General features: G+C 50.6%; 1 protein-coding gene across 1 annotated transcript; it reads right to left on the bottom strand.

Annotated features, from left to right (window-relative positions):
* Positions 1–60: 60 nt before the first annotated feature.
* Positions 61–16,293, bottom strand: prr16 (proline rich 16). The gene is made up of 3 exons (XM_086173339.1): positions 15,848–16,293; positions 10,841–11,859; positions 61–2,054 (listed from the first exon to the last, which is right to left on the bottom strand). Exons 1-2 carry the CDS (start codon positions 15,974–15,976, stop codon positions 11,029–11,031), a joined length of 960 nt encoding a protein of 319 aa, XP_086029465.1. The 5' UTR covers positions 15,977–16,293; the 3' UTR covers positions 61–2,054; positions 10,841–11,028.
* Between the last annotated feature and the right edge of the window lie 446 nt (positions 16,294–16,739).

Here is a 16,739-nt window from a genome sequence, read left to right as displayed (position 1 = left end):
AAATCAGCACTCGAAATGATTATTCAGACAGTAAATCACACGCAGACAAAACAACATGACTGTAAGTGCAAAGTGTTTACTTCTCACAAAGTTTGCGGGACACACACGGAAACATCACCTGACGGCATTTTCTGGAAATATCCTACGTTTCTTTTGACTCTCCATCCAACCGGGGTTCGGTCGTGAACAGAAAAGCGGCGCAACCTCGACTCGGTGTCGCTCTGCGCCTTTTCATCGAGTCACGACGGCTGATGTAACCGGCGCCTCTGTCGGAGTCACATCTTCTGGAAGAAAGACCTCCTAAGTTTGCTCCGTCTGCATCCCCGACGGGCGCCGGGCCGGACCAGAACGCCGCTCGCGTCTGGTCCAAAGGAGGCCGTTGTCGCGTCAATGTCGGGATGACGAAAGGCCGATATTTCAATTTTTAGCGACTCCGTCCGGCCGGCATTCTGTTTGAAATGTAAATTATTAACGAACCGAAGTCAAAAACGGAAACGGCGCCGTGCCGACGTCCGCCCGACGTGACGATTCGGTCTCTCTCGACGTTCGACGTTTCTCCGTTTCGATTCTGGCGTCGCATTTTAAATTGAATTAAATCGCCGGCCGAGACGGCGTTCTGACGCGCGGCCGACAAGTCGCACCGAAGTCCGCGACCTCCTCCTCATCGCCGTCGCTGGGATTTTAACAAGCTGTAGAACGCCAATTATTCAGTCCCGAATATTGAAGGTACCAACTGCGGGAATCCAATATCGGACAGGCCGTCATTATATCCTCCCTTTTTATTTCATCCTGATGGCTTTTCGTAATCGGAAATGCTTTGACGAGTGCACGGCGGCTCTTGGAAAATAACCCGATGGACATCGGCGTGATGGAAATGGGATTGTGATTTCTCCCGGCCGGTGTCGGCGCGCCGCCGAGCCGCCTCTCCATATAAATGCATAGAAAAACAAAGGACAAAGCGAAGAGTCAGCCATGCATTGGTCGGGCCCCCGTGCCTGCTGTCTGATAAAGCGCAACAACATATTTCCCTCGCGCTTTTTATATTCCTCGCTTTCACAGTGCAGCTCCCTCTGGAAAGTTTTTTTTTTTTTTTTTTTAAATAGCACTGAAGCTCTTTTTCCTTTTTGTCTTTTTTTTTTTGTCATCTACAAACAAGTCGTCCCGACCTCTCCTGCAGAAAAACACCCGTCTCCGGGGGGAACGACACCGTCTCTCAGTCAACCCGGCGCAATATCAAAAATATCATCTTTTTAAATGTTAAAGTCTCCGTAGAAAAAACGCCTGAAATATATAGATATAAACATGTACATGTATATTCGTATACAAAGAAAAATTTGATGCAAATTATTACTTCCGCCAAGGTCCGTTTTAAAGCTGTATCTACGTCACGCCACCTCTGCGCGCGGAAAGAACGGCGAGCGTGTCTGGACACGGATCGCCGGCCGCGAGTTCCAACCTTTCGTGTCCTCGGAGCTGCACTGCACGCCGACGCAACGCCGCCCGCCTCCCCTCCCTTCCCGCCACGCCTCCTCGGCAGGCTCGTCCAGGGCTCCGTGTAATTCTCAAAAGGCAAAAATTCCATCAAACGAGGGAGCGACGGATTCCATCTGAGTAAGCACAGAGCAAAAGTCTGTAGACATTAATCAAATAGCGGCAGATGTCTTTTCACCCGGTCCCCTCTATTAATAAACCCCCCATTCTCCTCCTTGACGAACGGAGTTTCAGCAGCCACTTAATCCTCCATTCAATTATTTCTATGTAATAAAAATATCGGTTCTATCTGTGTGCGCCGCTCACACACACACACAGGCGGCTTCTCCTCCTCCTTTCTCCATTTCCACGAGAACCTCCGAACATTTCACAGAGCCGAGCCCGGAGCTTGTTCGCCGCTCGAAAAAAAAATCCAAAGAGGGATTTTTTTTTTTTTGTTTTGTTTTGTAGCTGGGGAAGATCTTTCCTCCTGCTGGTGGAGAGCCATTAGCGCCCCTGAAGTAAGGAGGCCGCCGGGCTTCCTCTCCCGCCGCTCGCCTTCCACTCCAACACAAAGGATCTCCCTGCGGAGAGAAGAACAAAAAGAAAAATGGCGGCACATTAGTGGGAATATGGGACTGCTTGGCCGTGAGGCGCTTGACTGCAGCCACGGCAACAACATCAACAACAACAACAACAACAACAACAACTGTCACTTGTCACACAGAGCACATAGAGGTATCACTGCCCACACACACACACACACACACACACCCATATGCATGCCCAGACACTCTTACACAAGTCATCAAAGCTGATGGGGCCGAGCCATCTGGCACGTTTTTCTCCAGGGATTAAAAAGCCTTTCCCTTTTGAGAGGAAGACAATAACCGGCTCCTTAAATAGCAGCCATTTTTTTTTCCGCCTTTTCTTCATCAGCGCCGAATCGCTCCGGCGAGCAGACGACCACATCTGGACGATCGTTTCTCCGACGATCCTCCTCCGTAAACCTTTCGCCGGGCGAGGTGCAGCTGATGCCTCCAACTTTTAACAATCTCCAGAGGGATGTGAAATTCTCCGAATAAGCTCGGCGGCGCGCACTTTTCTGCACACGCCTGGGCGTGGCCTTACCGCGCAATCAAACACATGCGCAAAAAAAACAAAACAAAAACATATTAACGGAGCGAATGCATCCGCGAGATGCACGTTCACGCCCACTCCATTTCCCACATCGGGCTCGGTCTGAGTCACACAGAAAGGAGAGCCGGGATGAGCCAGAGTCCATGTCTAATGTGCACCAGATTTTCTTTTGACTGCTCTAATGTTTGCCGATGTAGGTCACGTCTATTTCCTACTTTAATTAACTGTGAATACAGATTACGAACGTGTGGCGACGCCTGAATTTTGTTTAAGGTTCCCCTTAAATATACGACGAGGCGAAGGACAAAAAGATTAGCTTCTTTGTGAAGTCACGCGTGTTCACCTATCACAAATCTTCTTCAACTGGACTTGAATTTCTTCACTTGAAGATGTTTCAGCCCCTCGTGCCGGAGGTTTCTTCAGTCCTAATGACCTGCAAGGAGGTTCCTCATGTAACCTTCAGGGTTTTGGGCGTGTCTAGGTTCTGGTGGCTTGTTGTGAAAATGGAAGAGTTGATGTGCAGAAGCTCGGAGTTGGACGTTCCCGGTGGTGGGTCTTTCCTGGTTGTCTGGAGGGTGCAGAAGGCCCTGGTCCATCTTGGTGTGGATCCCACTACGCGGTTGCACCTTGGTGACGGGCTGTTTCTGAGTCTTCAAGACGAGAAGATCTCATCAAGAGTTCTCCATGACTTGGATGACTGAGATGGAGCACTTTTTATATTTTTCATCACAGCACGTTGGTGGAGGCACTTCCTGTGTGGAGGCTCCATGTTCTTCCTTCCATAGTCCAGATGACGCAGGAGCTTCACTGGAGACCCTACGTTCTCCGGACGTGTGAATGGATGTTTCTGATTGACAGGTGAATGTTTATCTCTGCAAGTGTCCCTGTGATTGGTTGGTCGAGGGTGAAACCCCGCCTCCCGTCCAATCACGGTATGCGGTGTAAATGAATGAATGAATATGGATTTTTCATGAATATCGCTGCTCCAGGTGGAGTTCAGTTTATCCAACAGCCGCGGATTCATCAGACAGAGCGGTTTCTTCCTCTCCGACTCAAAGAGATCGATTGTCAGAAGAGTAAAAGGCTATTAACTGAGCGACCGACGGCTAATCGCTCCATTACGGACGCTTTGAAATAAATTTAAAGAGGTTCACTTTTGTGTTTTCTTCATTTATGGCATTAGCCGGCGGAGGAGGAGGAGGAAAAAAAAATCCATATCTGTGGAGCGCAAATGGAGATGAGCAACGAACGACATCTCTTGGCAGACCATCACCCCTCCACAATTAGACGGAGAAACAACAGCTAATTGATATTCACTGGCAAAGTACGTGTCTCGCTCTGGCACATGTATTGATTTTCAGCGCACGCCGAGCTCCGGCCAAGTCAGGAGAAGGGAACGCCGAGAACGCGAACGATTATCGCCGCGGTAACAGTTCCACGTTTACGAATGACAATATAGCGAAGGCGTGAAAGGAAAGGGACGGAGGGAATCCTGCGACTCCGGCAAGCTCCGTGAACTCACCCTTTAAATGTGGAAACGGACACGCCGCTAAAAGGTGGCCGCTCTACCTCCACCCTTTTCATGCACGTGCAGCTGCTGCTGAGTGGGCGGCGTCCGCGGGGAACGGAGGAGTGCGAGCGAGAGGTGAGCTATATGGACTGCAGCGGTAAGCTGCGGGGAGTAGGTCAACCTGCTTGACTCACTCGTGATTCACCACGGAGGCGGTGAAGGATCCACCTCCTCCCGGTCCGCTGCCGAATCCGGCCTGCGGCTCCGAGTCGCCGAGCTCGGGAATCGTCACGGAAACGGCGAAGGCGGATACCGGGGGGCGGTTGTGGATGCCGGGAGGGCGGAGGACCATCCCGACCCCGGGGGGCCGGGAAGGGGCGGCGGGGCGAGATTCGTTTATATCGGAATAAGAATTTTTTTTTCCCCCGAGGGACATGTGAACATCAAAAATAAAAATCCAAAGTAAATAGATAATAAGAAAAAAAAAGAAAAAAAAAGAGAATTATATCATATTCTATAATATATAGAATATGATATAGGACATAATATGTCCTCTATTGTAAGTCCCTTTGGATAAAAGCTTCTGCCAAATGCAATGTAATGTAATGTAATGTAATGTAATGTAATGTAATATATATATATATATGTATATATTAAAGAATATAATATTTTTGTATATATATTATATATATTTTATATATATATTTATATCATATATATATTATACATATCATAGAATAAATATTTGAATAAATAGATATATATATTATAGAATAATATATATTATATATATATAATACATATATTATAGAATGATATATATCATATATAATACATATATTATATATTATATACATTATAGAATAAATATACATAGCATATATATTTTAGAATAATATATTGTATATATAATACATATATTATATAATAAATATATATATTATATATATTATAGAATAATATATATCATATGATATACTTATAAAATATATATATTATAGAATAAATATGCGGCATGAATTCCACTCAGCGTGGGTGGCGGCGCGGCGATAAGGATTTGCGGAGTTGCTGGGAATCGAGGAGATGGACATGTTTGGGGTCAAAGGTCGACCTTCTCTGGGTTTTGCGACCAAAGGGGAGACGCTCGGAGGCCGGGTTTAAGACGTGGGACGACGTCTGGACGACGTTTTTAACCCTCGTGCGATATTAACTTTGTGTTTACTCACCTTGTCCACTACGGGTCAAAAATGACCCATAAGACAATCGTTGTACCCTAGTGGTTTTCAGCTCACATGGAAACATAAACAAAAAAGAAGTATCACTTTTTCTAATTATGGGGTCTCTTTAGGAAAAGTCATAAAGTTGGAAAAAAATAGGCTAAGCGGGTGAGAGGTCTGAATTATTTTGGATTCCTGTCGCGTTTGGCTATATTTATATACGTCTTGCTCGCCATCGCGTCGTTTTCCTGTTTACACAAGCACATTAGCGTCCGCCGCGCAGAGCCGGCGATGGGCTGCCTGTGCGATTAGAGATCCGCGGCTCCAGGATAATTCTTCATGGAAGGTGGACGATGAACCTGGACGCATCCACTCTTCATTGACACAACGGCTGGAGAGTAATCGAGTACTTATACTCGACTGGAGTCCGTCCATGCAAAGCTACTTTATACTTCCGCTCGGGTAATCCCCGAGGGGAAGTGTTGGCCATTTCCTCCGCTACATTTTCCACAGGGTTTAAATTAGATTATGATGTTCTTGCACATGAATTCCCCACATGATAGAAAGACCAAGTGTTTCTGTCGGGCTGAGAAGAGTGATGAATTAAAAAAAGAATCAACGTCTCGCGCTCGAAAATTGGGAAAAGAGGTTAATTGTTTCGTGAAAACTGATTGACGTGATTATCAATTGTCACGGATAAAATAAAACAGACAGTGATACATTGTACATAAATTTTAGTTGTTTTTTTAAGAAGATCCTTGGTTGGATTTCCTCTAGGGAATCATTTATTTATTAATAATTTCACAGAAAAATGCCGAAACACGCTCTTTCATTGAATAGAGCTAATCTAAAAATCGATATATATAAATATATAGACCTAGAAAAAGCATACAACTGGGTGCCGAAAGTGGAACTCTGTTATTGTTTGAGGAAGTCTGGAGTGACAGAGAAGTATGTTGGACTGGTGCAGGACATGTATGCTCGCTATGAGACAGTGGTGAGGTGTGCTGTAGGTGTAACAGAGAAGTTGAAGGTGGAGGTGGGACTCCATCAGGGATCAGCTCTGACCTCCTTCTTGTTTGCAGACGTGATGGACAGGCTGATAGATGAGGTGAGACAGGAATCTCCATGGACTGTGATGTTTGCAGAAGACATTGTGATCTGCAGTGAGCGCAGGGAACAGGTAGAGGAACATCTAGAGAGGTGGAGGTATGCTCTGGAAAGAAGAGGAATGAAGGTGAGTCCCAGCAAGACAGAATATATGTGTGTGAATGAGAGGAACACTGAGGCTACAGGGAGTGGAGATCAAGAAGGTGGAGGACTTCAGGTACTTGGGGTCAACAGTCCAGAGCGTAGGAGAGTGTGGAGAAGAGGTGAAGAAACGGGTTCAAGCAGGTTGGAATGGGTGGAGAAAAGTGTCAGGGGTACCAAGAGATAGAAGAACACCAGCCAGAAGGAAAGGAAAGGTGTACAAGACAGTGGTGAGACCAGCGATGATGTTTGGACTAGAAACTGTTCCAATGACCAAAAGACAGCAGGCAGAACTAGAGGTTGCAGAGATGAAGATGTTGCGGTTCTCTTTGGGAGTGACCAGGATGGAGAGGATCAGGAATGAGTCCATCAGAGGAACAGCACATGTTAGATGTTTTGGAGAGAAGGTCAGAGAAGCCAGACTGAGAAGGTCGGGTCATGGACAGAGGAGGGATAGTACTGGGATTGGAGGTCGAGAGGAAGACCAAAGAGAAGACTGATGGACGTAGTGAGAGAGGACATGAAGGTAGTTGGTGTGAGCGAGGAGGATCCAGAGATTCGGGCTACATGGAGAAGGTGGATTGGCTGTGGAGACACCTGAAGGCCAAAGCCCCAAAGGAACTTGGTTCAAGCTTCCTCCTCACGGCCAGAAGGTCCCAGGTTGGATCCCACAAGAGGTCTTGTGTGGAGTCTCCATGTTCTTCTCCTAGTGTCTGCGTGGGGTTCCTCAAGGTTCCCCAGATTCTTCCCACAGTCCAAGCATGCAGGAGCTTCACCGGAAACCCTGAGTTGTCCAGATGGATGAATGAGAGGGTGAATGTTTGCGTGTCTCTGTATGCAGCCCTGTGATTGGTCCAGGGTGAACCCTGCCTCTTGCCCAATCACAGCGGGGATAGGCTGAACATTGAGCGTGGAGTGGACTACGTGTTGTAACTACATTTACAAAAGTGACAAAGTCCTCAAACCTGCCCAGAACCAGGCTCCAGAAGACGCTCCAACACCTTCTGCCTGCGTCACATCCTGTAGCTCTTAAACCCCCGCGGCCTCAAACGCAGACGGTTTGGAGAAGCGGCGTCAAAGTTTAGATGTTTCGTACGAGAGGACGGCCTCAAAAACACGACTGAGATCTACCAATGGCTACCAAACCCGAGTCCTCAGACGTCCTTGACGGGAAAGAACTCGTAAAAGGAAAGAGAAGAGGAGCCGATTCCTAGTTTTCTCTTCTCAAGTGTGTTTTCATGTGTGTGTGTGTGTGTGTGTGTGTGTGTGTGTGTGAGAGCCCGAGCCTCATTAAGTCCCAGTAATGCAAAGTAAATATATAAGATGTCCTACACGGGAAGCGACGAGCGCACACAAATTAGCAAACTCAAGTGATCCGGCACAACATTAGCTCCCATTATCTCTCTCCTCCTGATGCGCGAATCCAACTCCGAATCCCCGCAGAGATTCTCCTGGTCCGAGGACTAATCTCTCGGAATTTGACTAAACACGGAGCCCCGTCCGGCTTAGCGTTCTTAGCGCGCGCTAAAAACGCCTTCCCTTTAAAAAGCAATCGGCCGATTAGCTCGTTCATCGACGCCGATTCCGTCGTTTTAAATTCTAACCCGTTTCTTACACAGTATTATTATTTACGCCGTGTTTTCCCGGCATGTTCCAGAAAGCTAGGAGCCGAAGCCACGCCTGAGTGGCTTCGGCGTGTCCGGCATTTTGATCTACAGGGTGTTTCCTCACAGGAGCATAAACAATGGCGGCGGCGCCTTCAACGTTTATCCCGGCGGAGGCATCGAGGGAAAGGCTGAACGTTACCGTCTGGTTCGGGGGTGTTATTTCACAGCTCCTTGTAAAATGTGGCAAACCGACCGGAGATCTGGTGGAGATACGCCTCCGATTTTGGACGTTTCTCTGTGCGATCAAACAGCACAGCTGGAATCTGCGTGCCGAAGCGTCCTCGGGGAAAACGCCGGCTGCTCCCGATGGGACGCTTAAGCAGCTCCGCCGCCGCCGTCGCCGTGTCAATGGGTGAATGCCATCCAGCCGAAAGGTGTGTGAAGAGCTCTATAACTGCAAAATGTTTACTTGGACGCTACTATGGCGAAGGTTGGATCTGTGATGGGGGGTTTCAAAAATCAAAGTTCGACCCTGCAGACGATGTTTTCAAATCGGCCCCTTACAGAGCCGCCTCTTCCATCTGCAGAGTCCACTGTTCATATTCATATCTATAATCATATTTAGAATAACGTGTCTGCCGTCTCTATCAGAACATATTCAGATGACAGCAAAGTACAGGAAAACATGTTTCTACACTGAACGTGTGACAATAAACACTTTTAATCTTCAATACCTTGACTTACCGAGCTCCTAACTCGGTTTACTCATTTATCGAATGAACTGAGGTGCTATTAATCCATTCCAGATCCCCTGTTTTGGTAACAAATTACAATAACAACTAATGTACAAACAATAATAATATATAACAAATAAGCTGTTTTTATAAAGTATATTTACTTGAAGGACAAAGATACCGGCGGCGGTGGAGGTTTGGAGAGTTTTTCATTTGGTGCTCTTAGCTTAGCTTACAGGCTCCACACTTCATGCTACCATGCTATGCTAGGCTCCAAACTTCATGCTACCATGCTATGCTAAATGTAGCGTGCACACTTTGCTACACTCAATGTCTAAACTCCGTTTATGGACCAAGTGAAGCCGCCTCTCTTTCTAAAACCACCAAACCGTCTCCGACCGGGTTTCGACGGGTCTTCCGTCGTGCCGAATCCCCGTAAACATCTCAGACCTTCTCACAGACGAAGTTCTCCGTCTCCGTCTCGTTCTCTCAGCTAGCTATCTAGCTAGCGGCGGCGCGTCCCACTGTCCTGAAACGCCATTTCATGGCCAGCGGTGTCCGCGTGGGCGTCAAAGGCTCATCCCGCTCGCTAATAACTCAGATCCTAAGCGGATCCACTTGGAAGTCAAGGTTTTGCTGTATTTTTCTCTTGGATGTTTCATTTCCAAGGATGATTTTTTTTTGAAATGCCAACGTTTTATTTCAATGTTAAAAAAGACTGAAATTGCCAAAAGGATTCAAACACGCCGGATATTCACAGTTATCGGACACGTCGGTTTAAAAACGAATCTGCATCGCAGGGATTTGGCCGCTAAATCGCAATCTTCGCCAAACATGCTTCGGTGACAGTGCATCTTTATTCACATTTATTCCACGGCTATGCACACACACACACACACACACACACGCACACACACGCACACACACATAAAGTTGTTGTTTGAGTCGCTCTGTTATCTCCCCTGGTCTAATCTGGTTAATTAAGGGCAGCGCTGGGAGGAAGGTGCTCCTATTCTCATCCAACTCCGGGGTACGCTGTCTGCACAACTCTGCCAGACGGACTCAGGCTTTTTACACACACCTATGACCTCCCACACACACACACACACACACACACACACACACACACACTTGAAATGTTTTAAAAAGTCATTTTCATCCGGGTGTAGCGCTCTTAAGTTTTGCTCTCCTCCTCCTGACGTGCCAGACGAGCGCCGCGTACGACGACGACGACGAGAGGCGACGAAGACGCGGCTGATGTTTCGTGCCTTCGCGGTGCAGAACGCTGCGCCCCTTAATCCACAAACACCGGGCGTCGGTGACGCCGAGCTGTTTGCGGATCCGTAGGTGTGGCGGTATAGACGCATCTATAGGGGTTTGCATGAAAGAAAGCGGGCGGAGCGGCGTTCCTTTTCTCCGGGAGGCCATGAATTAATTAGGGCTCGGAGTCGGAGGCTCGTTAGCGCAGCCGTATCAAATCCTAAGTCTTGACAAGTTTGTCTTGACAAGCGCAGCCGGCTCATTTCAAGCACGCGGAAATCATCGCGCACAATACGAGACGCGATTTCATGTTTTTTCAGCCAGCGAGTCCCTCTGTGACCGCCGGACGACGGCCATTTTATCATATCACAGAATATCTCTTTCGAGCCGGGACGCTGCCCCTAATTTCTAGGTCAAGGCTAAAAACCGGAGGCGAACCAGCTTTTGGAGTCACGGCCCCGCGGGGGGTCGGCGGCGACCTCCATCAGGGAGGAGAAACCTCCCCTGATCCCTCTCTGCGCTCGGGATCTGGACTTTTATTATTTTTTGACCTGTTTTCCGGCGCAGAAAGGCTTTTTGTTAAATACAGTGAAATGAGTTTTAGGTTTGCACGAAGGCAACAACGTGACGCGCAATCGACGACGCACTCACCCGTTCGTCCCGCTCTCCCGGCGTACGTCTCCGGCGACGGACGCTCGTCTCCCGCGTCCGTCCCGCCGCCGTCTCCGTGCGGTTAATCCAAAGTCCACTCCGACGGAGGGCGCTCGCGGCGCGGAAAAAAACTATGGATGACGATGTTTGAGTTCGACGGGTCCGGGGGGGGCGGGGGGGCGGCGGCGTCAGACCGTGGTGGTGGTGGATTTGCGCAGGATGGTCTTCTGAGGCTTGAGGGACGTCTGGCGAGGAGGAGGAGCGCTCGTCCTCGGCGGGAAGCTGTGGCTGGCGGACAGGCCGCCGTTCTCCAGGGCGACGGCGTGAGGAGGAAGGGGAGGCGGCGGCGACGAAGAGCAGCGGTGGACGGGGCTGAGCCGCAAGTCGCTCAGCTCGGCCGCTAAGTGCAGTTCCGTCTCGTCCACGTCGATCTGGAGGTCGCAGTCCGGGCAGTATCCGTGGTACTGGACCTTCTCGCTGAAGCGCACGCGCTCCCTCTCGCGGGGCTCCCTGCCCGGCGCCTTGGGGCAATTGTTCTTCTCGTGGCGCAGGAGCGGCATGGGCCGCGGCAACGTCGGCACCGGCCCCGACTCGGACATCCCGCCGTCGCCGGACAGGAAGCACGGCGGGGAGGAGAAGAACTCCCTGCTCGGCTTCAAGGGGAAACCGTTCCTCAACAGGGAGCCGTTGGCCTTGGACATATTCCCTGATAGGACCAACGTCGGGTGAGGCAGGTTCTTCGCGTTGTGGTCCTCGGCCCTCACCGAGGTCAGCCTGGGCGGCGGTAAGGGCGGGTGAGGCTTCTTGAGCACCGTCAGCACCGCGGGGGCGCCGACCGCCGCGGGGGGCTTGAAGATGCAGTCGTCGGGGAACAGCTTCATCTTCTCCAGGCTGGACGCGGTGGTGGTGGTGGTGGTGGAGCTGGAGCTGGAGTTGAGCGTGTCCGTCTTGGAGCTGTCGGTCAGGCCGTCCTCCTCCAGCTGCAGGTCGCAGGTCAGGGTGTCGATCTCGTGGACGACCTGGTGGCGAGAAGAAGGCGGGCGAGGTCAGGAAGGCGGGGGAGACACCGGACGCCGGCGTCCGGGAAGGAGAGCGACGGTCCGGACGGAAGACCGAGGCGCGGGACGATGTGCATCTCCTCATATTCTAATTAAAAACATAAAAAAAACCTCATTAAAACGAGATTCACCACAGATACCCTCTGACTTCAGACACTGATTCTTCAGATTAAAGATTCATTCATCACCATGACAACCACGCCGAGGAGAAAAACCAAGAGAATTATCACTGTCATTTAGGAGAAGAGCCGCGAGCTGCAGACACGGCGCAACCATCCCGTGTTCCGCCGCCACCGGGAGGCGTGACGGCGCCCAAAACGCAAGGACGCCGGGCGACCACGAGGAGATACCAACGCGAGAACATCCAGCGGACAGTCAGTTTCTGCTCCTCTTGACGACTGAGCGACAGAAGAAACAGGAGAGTCTTCAGGGGACAGACTTCTGATGTTCATATTTACATCCGGAATCATATTTTTTCCTATCAGCTCATATCCAAATGACAGAAAAGTAGGAACTTCCCCGGACAGGGTGCGTTTCTGCACCGCACGCGACCAGAAACGCTTTGAATCTCGCATCTTGTGACGTCCCCTCGGCCTTTTGGAAAGTTACCTGCCCGTTCATTGGTCCGTTCATAGTGATCGGTCCAAACCGGACCAATCACAGGGCCCGATACAGAGAGTCACCCTCGCATTCGAACGTCTGGACGATGCAGGGTTTCCAGTGGAGAAGCGTTTGGACTGCGGGAGGAACCCGGAGAACCCGGAGGAACCCTGCGCAGACACCAGGAGAATCTGACCAGGGTTCCTCTGGGTTGATATCTCCGGGTCAGGTCCTCCAACCGCCCTCTCCTATCCACGCCTCCGTGGAAACATCCGGCCGAAACCCCCCGGATTGAGGTGTATTTTTCACAAACTGGGTGAAAACACGCAGTGTTTACAACCTTTATCTGACACCGGCAAATTATGGAGGGCACGAAAACCGCCGTATGGAGATATATTTTCAATTTTCAGTAAATTGCGGTCGGAAAACTGCGGCGCTTTGTACCCTGCGCCGATAAAAGTCCCGTCACGTCCCGTGAAAGTCAAATCCTTTGCTTTCCCCGGCGCCCTTGAACGCCGCTAGTAAGTAAACCCGCCTTGTTCTACTCACCTGAAAGTAAGCGAGGTTTTAAAGGGACGCTTTGGAGTCGCAACAACACGCCGACACACAAAGCAGGACACACAAAGCAGCTCGGCACGACAGCAGACGGCGGCGGCGAGAGCGGGGCGGTGATGTGCACGCCGCCCCCCGGGGGACGCGCTGAATGCTAATATCTAAACGCTAAAGTGACGCACAGTCCCAGAAGAAACGGGAACCACAAGGAAGGTTTATAAAGACCATTGGTGACCCAATGAATGTGCAAAACACTTTTGGGAGATCTGGACGCTGAGGTTAAAAAGTGGTTAGATGCAATCTCAAACACACACACACACACACAAACACACACAAGTGCATAAAGATATCTAGAATTTACCTGAAAAATGCTGGAACACACTCTTTTAGCATATTTATTGTATATACATATATATATATATATATATATATATATATATAAATAAATATTTTTCTTTTTTTTATTTGTTTGTTTATTTATTTATTTATTTGTTATTATTATTATTATTATTATTATTATTATAATTATTCTTTTTACATTTTTTTTTATTTATGTATTCTTTTTAATTCTTGATTAACTACCCCATGAGCCCGCCAATTGCCCCTTGGGTAGCAATAAAGTTTTACTGATTCTGATGCTGCTTTACTTCATCTGATAAAAATATATTTGTTCCCGTCGGAGCAGCGGTGAGAGCTTCCACCTCGCAGCCAGAAGGTTTTTGTGGCGTCTCCATGTTCTCCAGGGTTCCTGCCTGGCGGTTCAACCCCATCCAGGAGGTTCCTCCAGAGAGCTGAGGGTCTCCGGACGAGAGGATGAGAGGGCGAACGGTTGGACGTCCATTATTGCCAACTTTGAAAATCTGCAACCGAGAACCCGGTTTCCTGACCCGGACCTCCAGGAGAAGGAGCGTCGGCCAAAAGAAAGGGAGAATCTCACCTGAAGCCGGAAGCGACATCTCCTCTCCTTCCTTCACTCATGGGTTTGCAAACCTTCTGCCTCCTGCAGCTGCTCCAAAACACACCACAGCACCCGGACACGGGTTCACCTCCGCCTTCCATCCCTTCTGTCCTTTCTGTCCTTTCTGTCCTTTCTGTCCTTTCTGTCCCGCCGGCGAGGAAAATCCACGGAGGTGCACGTACCGCGAGGGAGGGGACGAGAATCTGACCAAACGTATTGTTTCGCGGATGATTATTCCAAGCGCGGAGAAGCGTGCATGAAGCCCGCGGGCGCGAAATGTCAGCTCCCCAAACACCACCACCACCGCAATAAGACAAGAATAAACAGATAAATAAAGAAGAAAGTACTTAAACACGCCATTGTCGCCACTGATTTAACTGTGGAGACGTAATATGAAGGAATGGGCGGGAGGAGCTGACTGGAGATCACCTGGAAATGGAAAATAGATATAATAACTAAGAAAAAATTCAAAGTGATAAAAATAAACGATTAAAAAAAAGGAAGAAAAGAAAGAAAATCTAAAAAAACTGAACATATAGCTCGAAAAATGTGATTAAATCTAAGAGGGAGGCGTAGAAGCCGGGGGCCTCGCAGGGTCGGAGGGTCACTCGAACAACCGCGTCCAACACTGGGAAACAAAACACCCTGATATTAGGCAAACACACACATCCTGTGTTTGTTATTCCAGTGATCTCCGTCCAAGATCGCTCCCCGCGTTACGCAACTCCCAGGTAGACGAGCCTTCGCGCGTCCCTCAACAGCACGGGAGATCTTTGAAGATTTCACGCACACACACTTCAAAAGAATAACAGATTACCGGGGAGTCGGTCCTGGTCCGCCAGCGCCGGGTCGGGTCGGGGCGGCGGCGGCGGAGGCGAGCGACGGCGAGCGGAGGAAACGAGCTGAGGGACAGAAGACCCATGCAAACCGGATGATTTGCACACACACACACACACACACACACACACGGGGTAATAGCGCAGGCCTCGCTGCAGGCCAGGCGGCGGCGGCGGCGGCGCCAAACATCTGTGCCGGGTCCCACCTCGGAGCAGGGCTCGGCTCCAGCACCCATCTGTGACTTATCACAGATAACAGCATTTCAAATGGATTAAACCCCAAACACTGGCTTTTATAGTAGCATCCCCACCAGCTATGTGTGTGTGTGTGTGTGTGTGGCGATAACTGATTCTCCGCACAATTTCCTGTGAGCGGCAAAGAAGAGAAAGAAGAGAGAGGGGGGGGAGATGATTCCAGTGTGTGGTCGATCGCGTCAACAAAAATCAAAAATGTTTTTCCCGGGAGGGGAACAACCACCTGATGTGGTGCGGTCGCAGGTCAGGGGTTCGTCGCCATGACGACCAGCGGAGGCCGGGAGGAGTCTCCGTGCCCCCGGTGACCCCTGAGGAGGACCTCCAAACATCAGCCGGGGAGAAAGACCAGCGGGAGGGCGGAGAGAGAATAATAGAGACGGCTGCCGCGCCGTGATTCGTCGGGAGACGGGGACGCCGGTCGTCGTGGCGATGATGAAACGCGGTGCAAAGATCCTCCTTCCTGCCTTCCTGGCCTCCTGATCCAAACCAAAGTTGATCCACAAGCCTGGGAGACCATCTCCTGCCGGACACCTCCAAGTTCTCCCAGCCAAACATCTATCGCGCTCCAGATAATCACACACACACGTTGGTGTGGAGGGGGGTAGAGTGTGTGCGCGCGCGCGCGTGTGTGTGTGTGTGTGTGTGTGTGTGTGTGTGTGTGTGTCTCCAGGCCCATGCTGAGCTGGTCTTCAGCCCCCAGAAGGAGCTCCCTGGACAGCAGGCTGAGAACCACATGGAGTGTATTTACCTCTTTCAGCTCTTTGGCCACATCCTTGAGGTCTCCCAGGATGGTCTCCAGGTTCTCCACGATGGTCTTGATCTCCTTCTTCACTTGCACTTTGGAGACCGCTCCTTCAGCCTCCGCCGCCGCGGACATCCTTCAGTGTCGTGGCCGAGATGTTTCCAGAAGGATCTCGGAGAAAAACCCTCGGATGTTCACGCCGCCACTTTGCCGACGCATTGTGTTTTCCTTTCCCGCCCCGCACCGTCCTCCTCCTCCTCCTCCTCCTCGTCGTCCTCCCTCTCCTTCTTCTCCTTCTCCTCCTCCTCCTCCTCCTCCTTCTTCTTCTCCTTCTTCTCCCTCCACTTTGGCTCCTACATCACGGCCCGGGCGACGCGGAGCGGCGATCCGTGTCGACCACTGGGCATGCGCAATGGAGCGGACCGCGACAAACGACGTCTCCGTCCAAATCCGCTGACATGCCGTCTGCGGCGCGTCTGCACGGGAGCGGGACCCCGCGTCCGCGCGCACGCACGCACACGCCAAGACGCGCGTCGGGAGCGCGCAGCGCTCAGCGCATCGCCGCGAAGAGGACGCGCCGGGTTCCGGTAAACAGAGGAAGAGGAGGATGAAGATGAAGAAGAAGAAGAAGAAGAAGAAGGGGAGGAGGGCGGGGGTCCGCGGCGGCGTGCGCGGGCACCGACGTGCACAAAGGCCGTGTTTTGCCGTCCTCCCGCCCCGCACAGGCGCGCTGCTGGTCGGACGCGCTGCAGACGCACCTTCGCCCCGCAGGAACCCGCGTCCATCCCAGCCCGCGTCCGCCCGGATCAGCGGCAGCCGGAGCTCGGCGCTCCTCCTCCTCCTCCACCTCCTCCTCCTCCCTCCATCCTCCCTCTCTCTCCCTCCATCCTCTCTCTCT

The sequence above is a fragment of the Fistularia commersonii genome, chromosome 26 (genome assembly GCF_037954325.1).
Source record: "Fistularia commersonii isolate RoL2024-O1a breed Wild chromosome 26, RoL_Fcom_v1.0, whole genome shotgun sequence".
NCBI lineage: Eukaryota > Metazoa > Chordata > Actinopteri > Syngnathiformes > Fistulariidae > Fistularia > Fistularia commersonii.
This window is presented reverse-complemented; position numbering and strand designations above follow the sequence as displayed.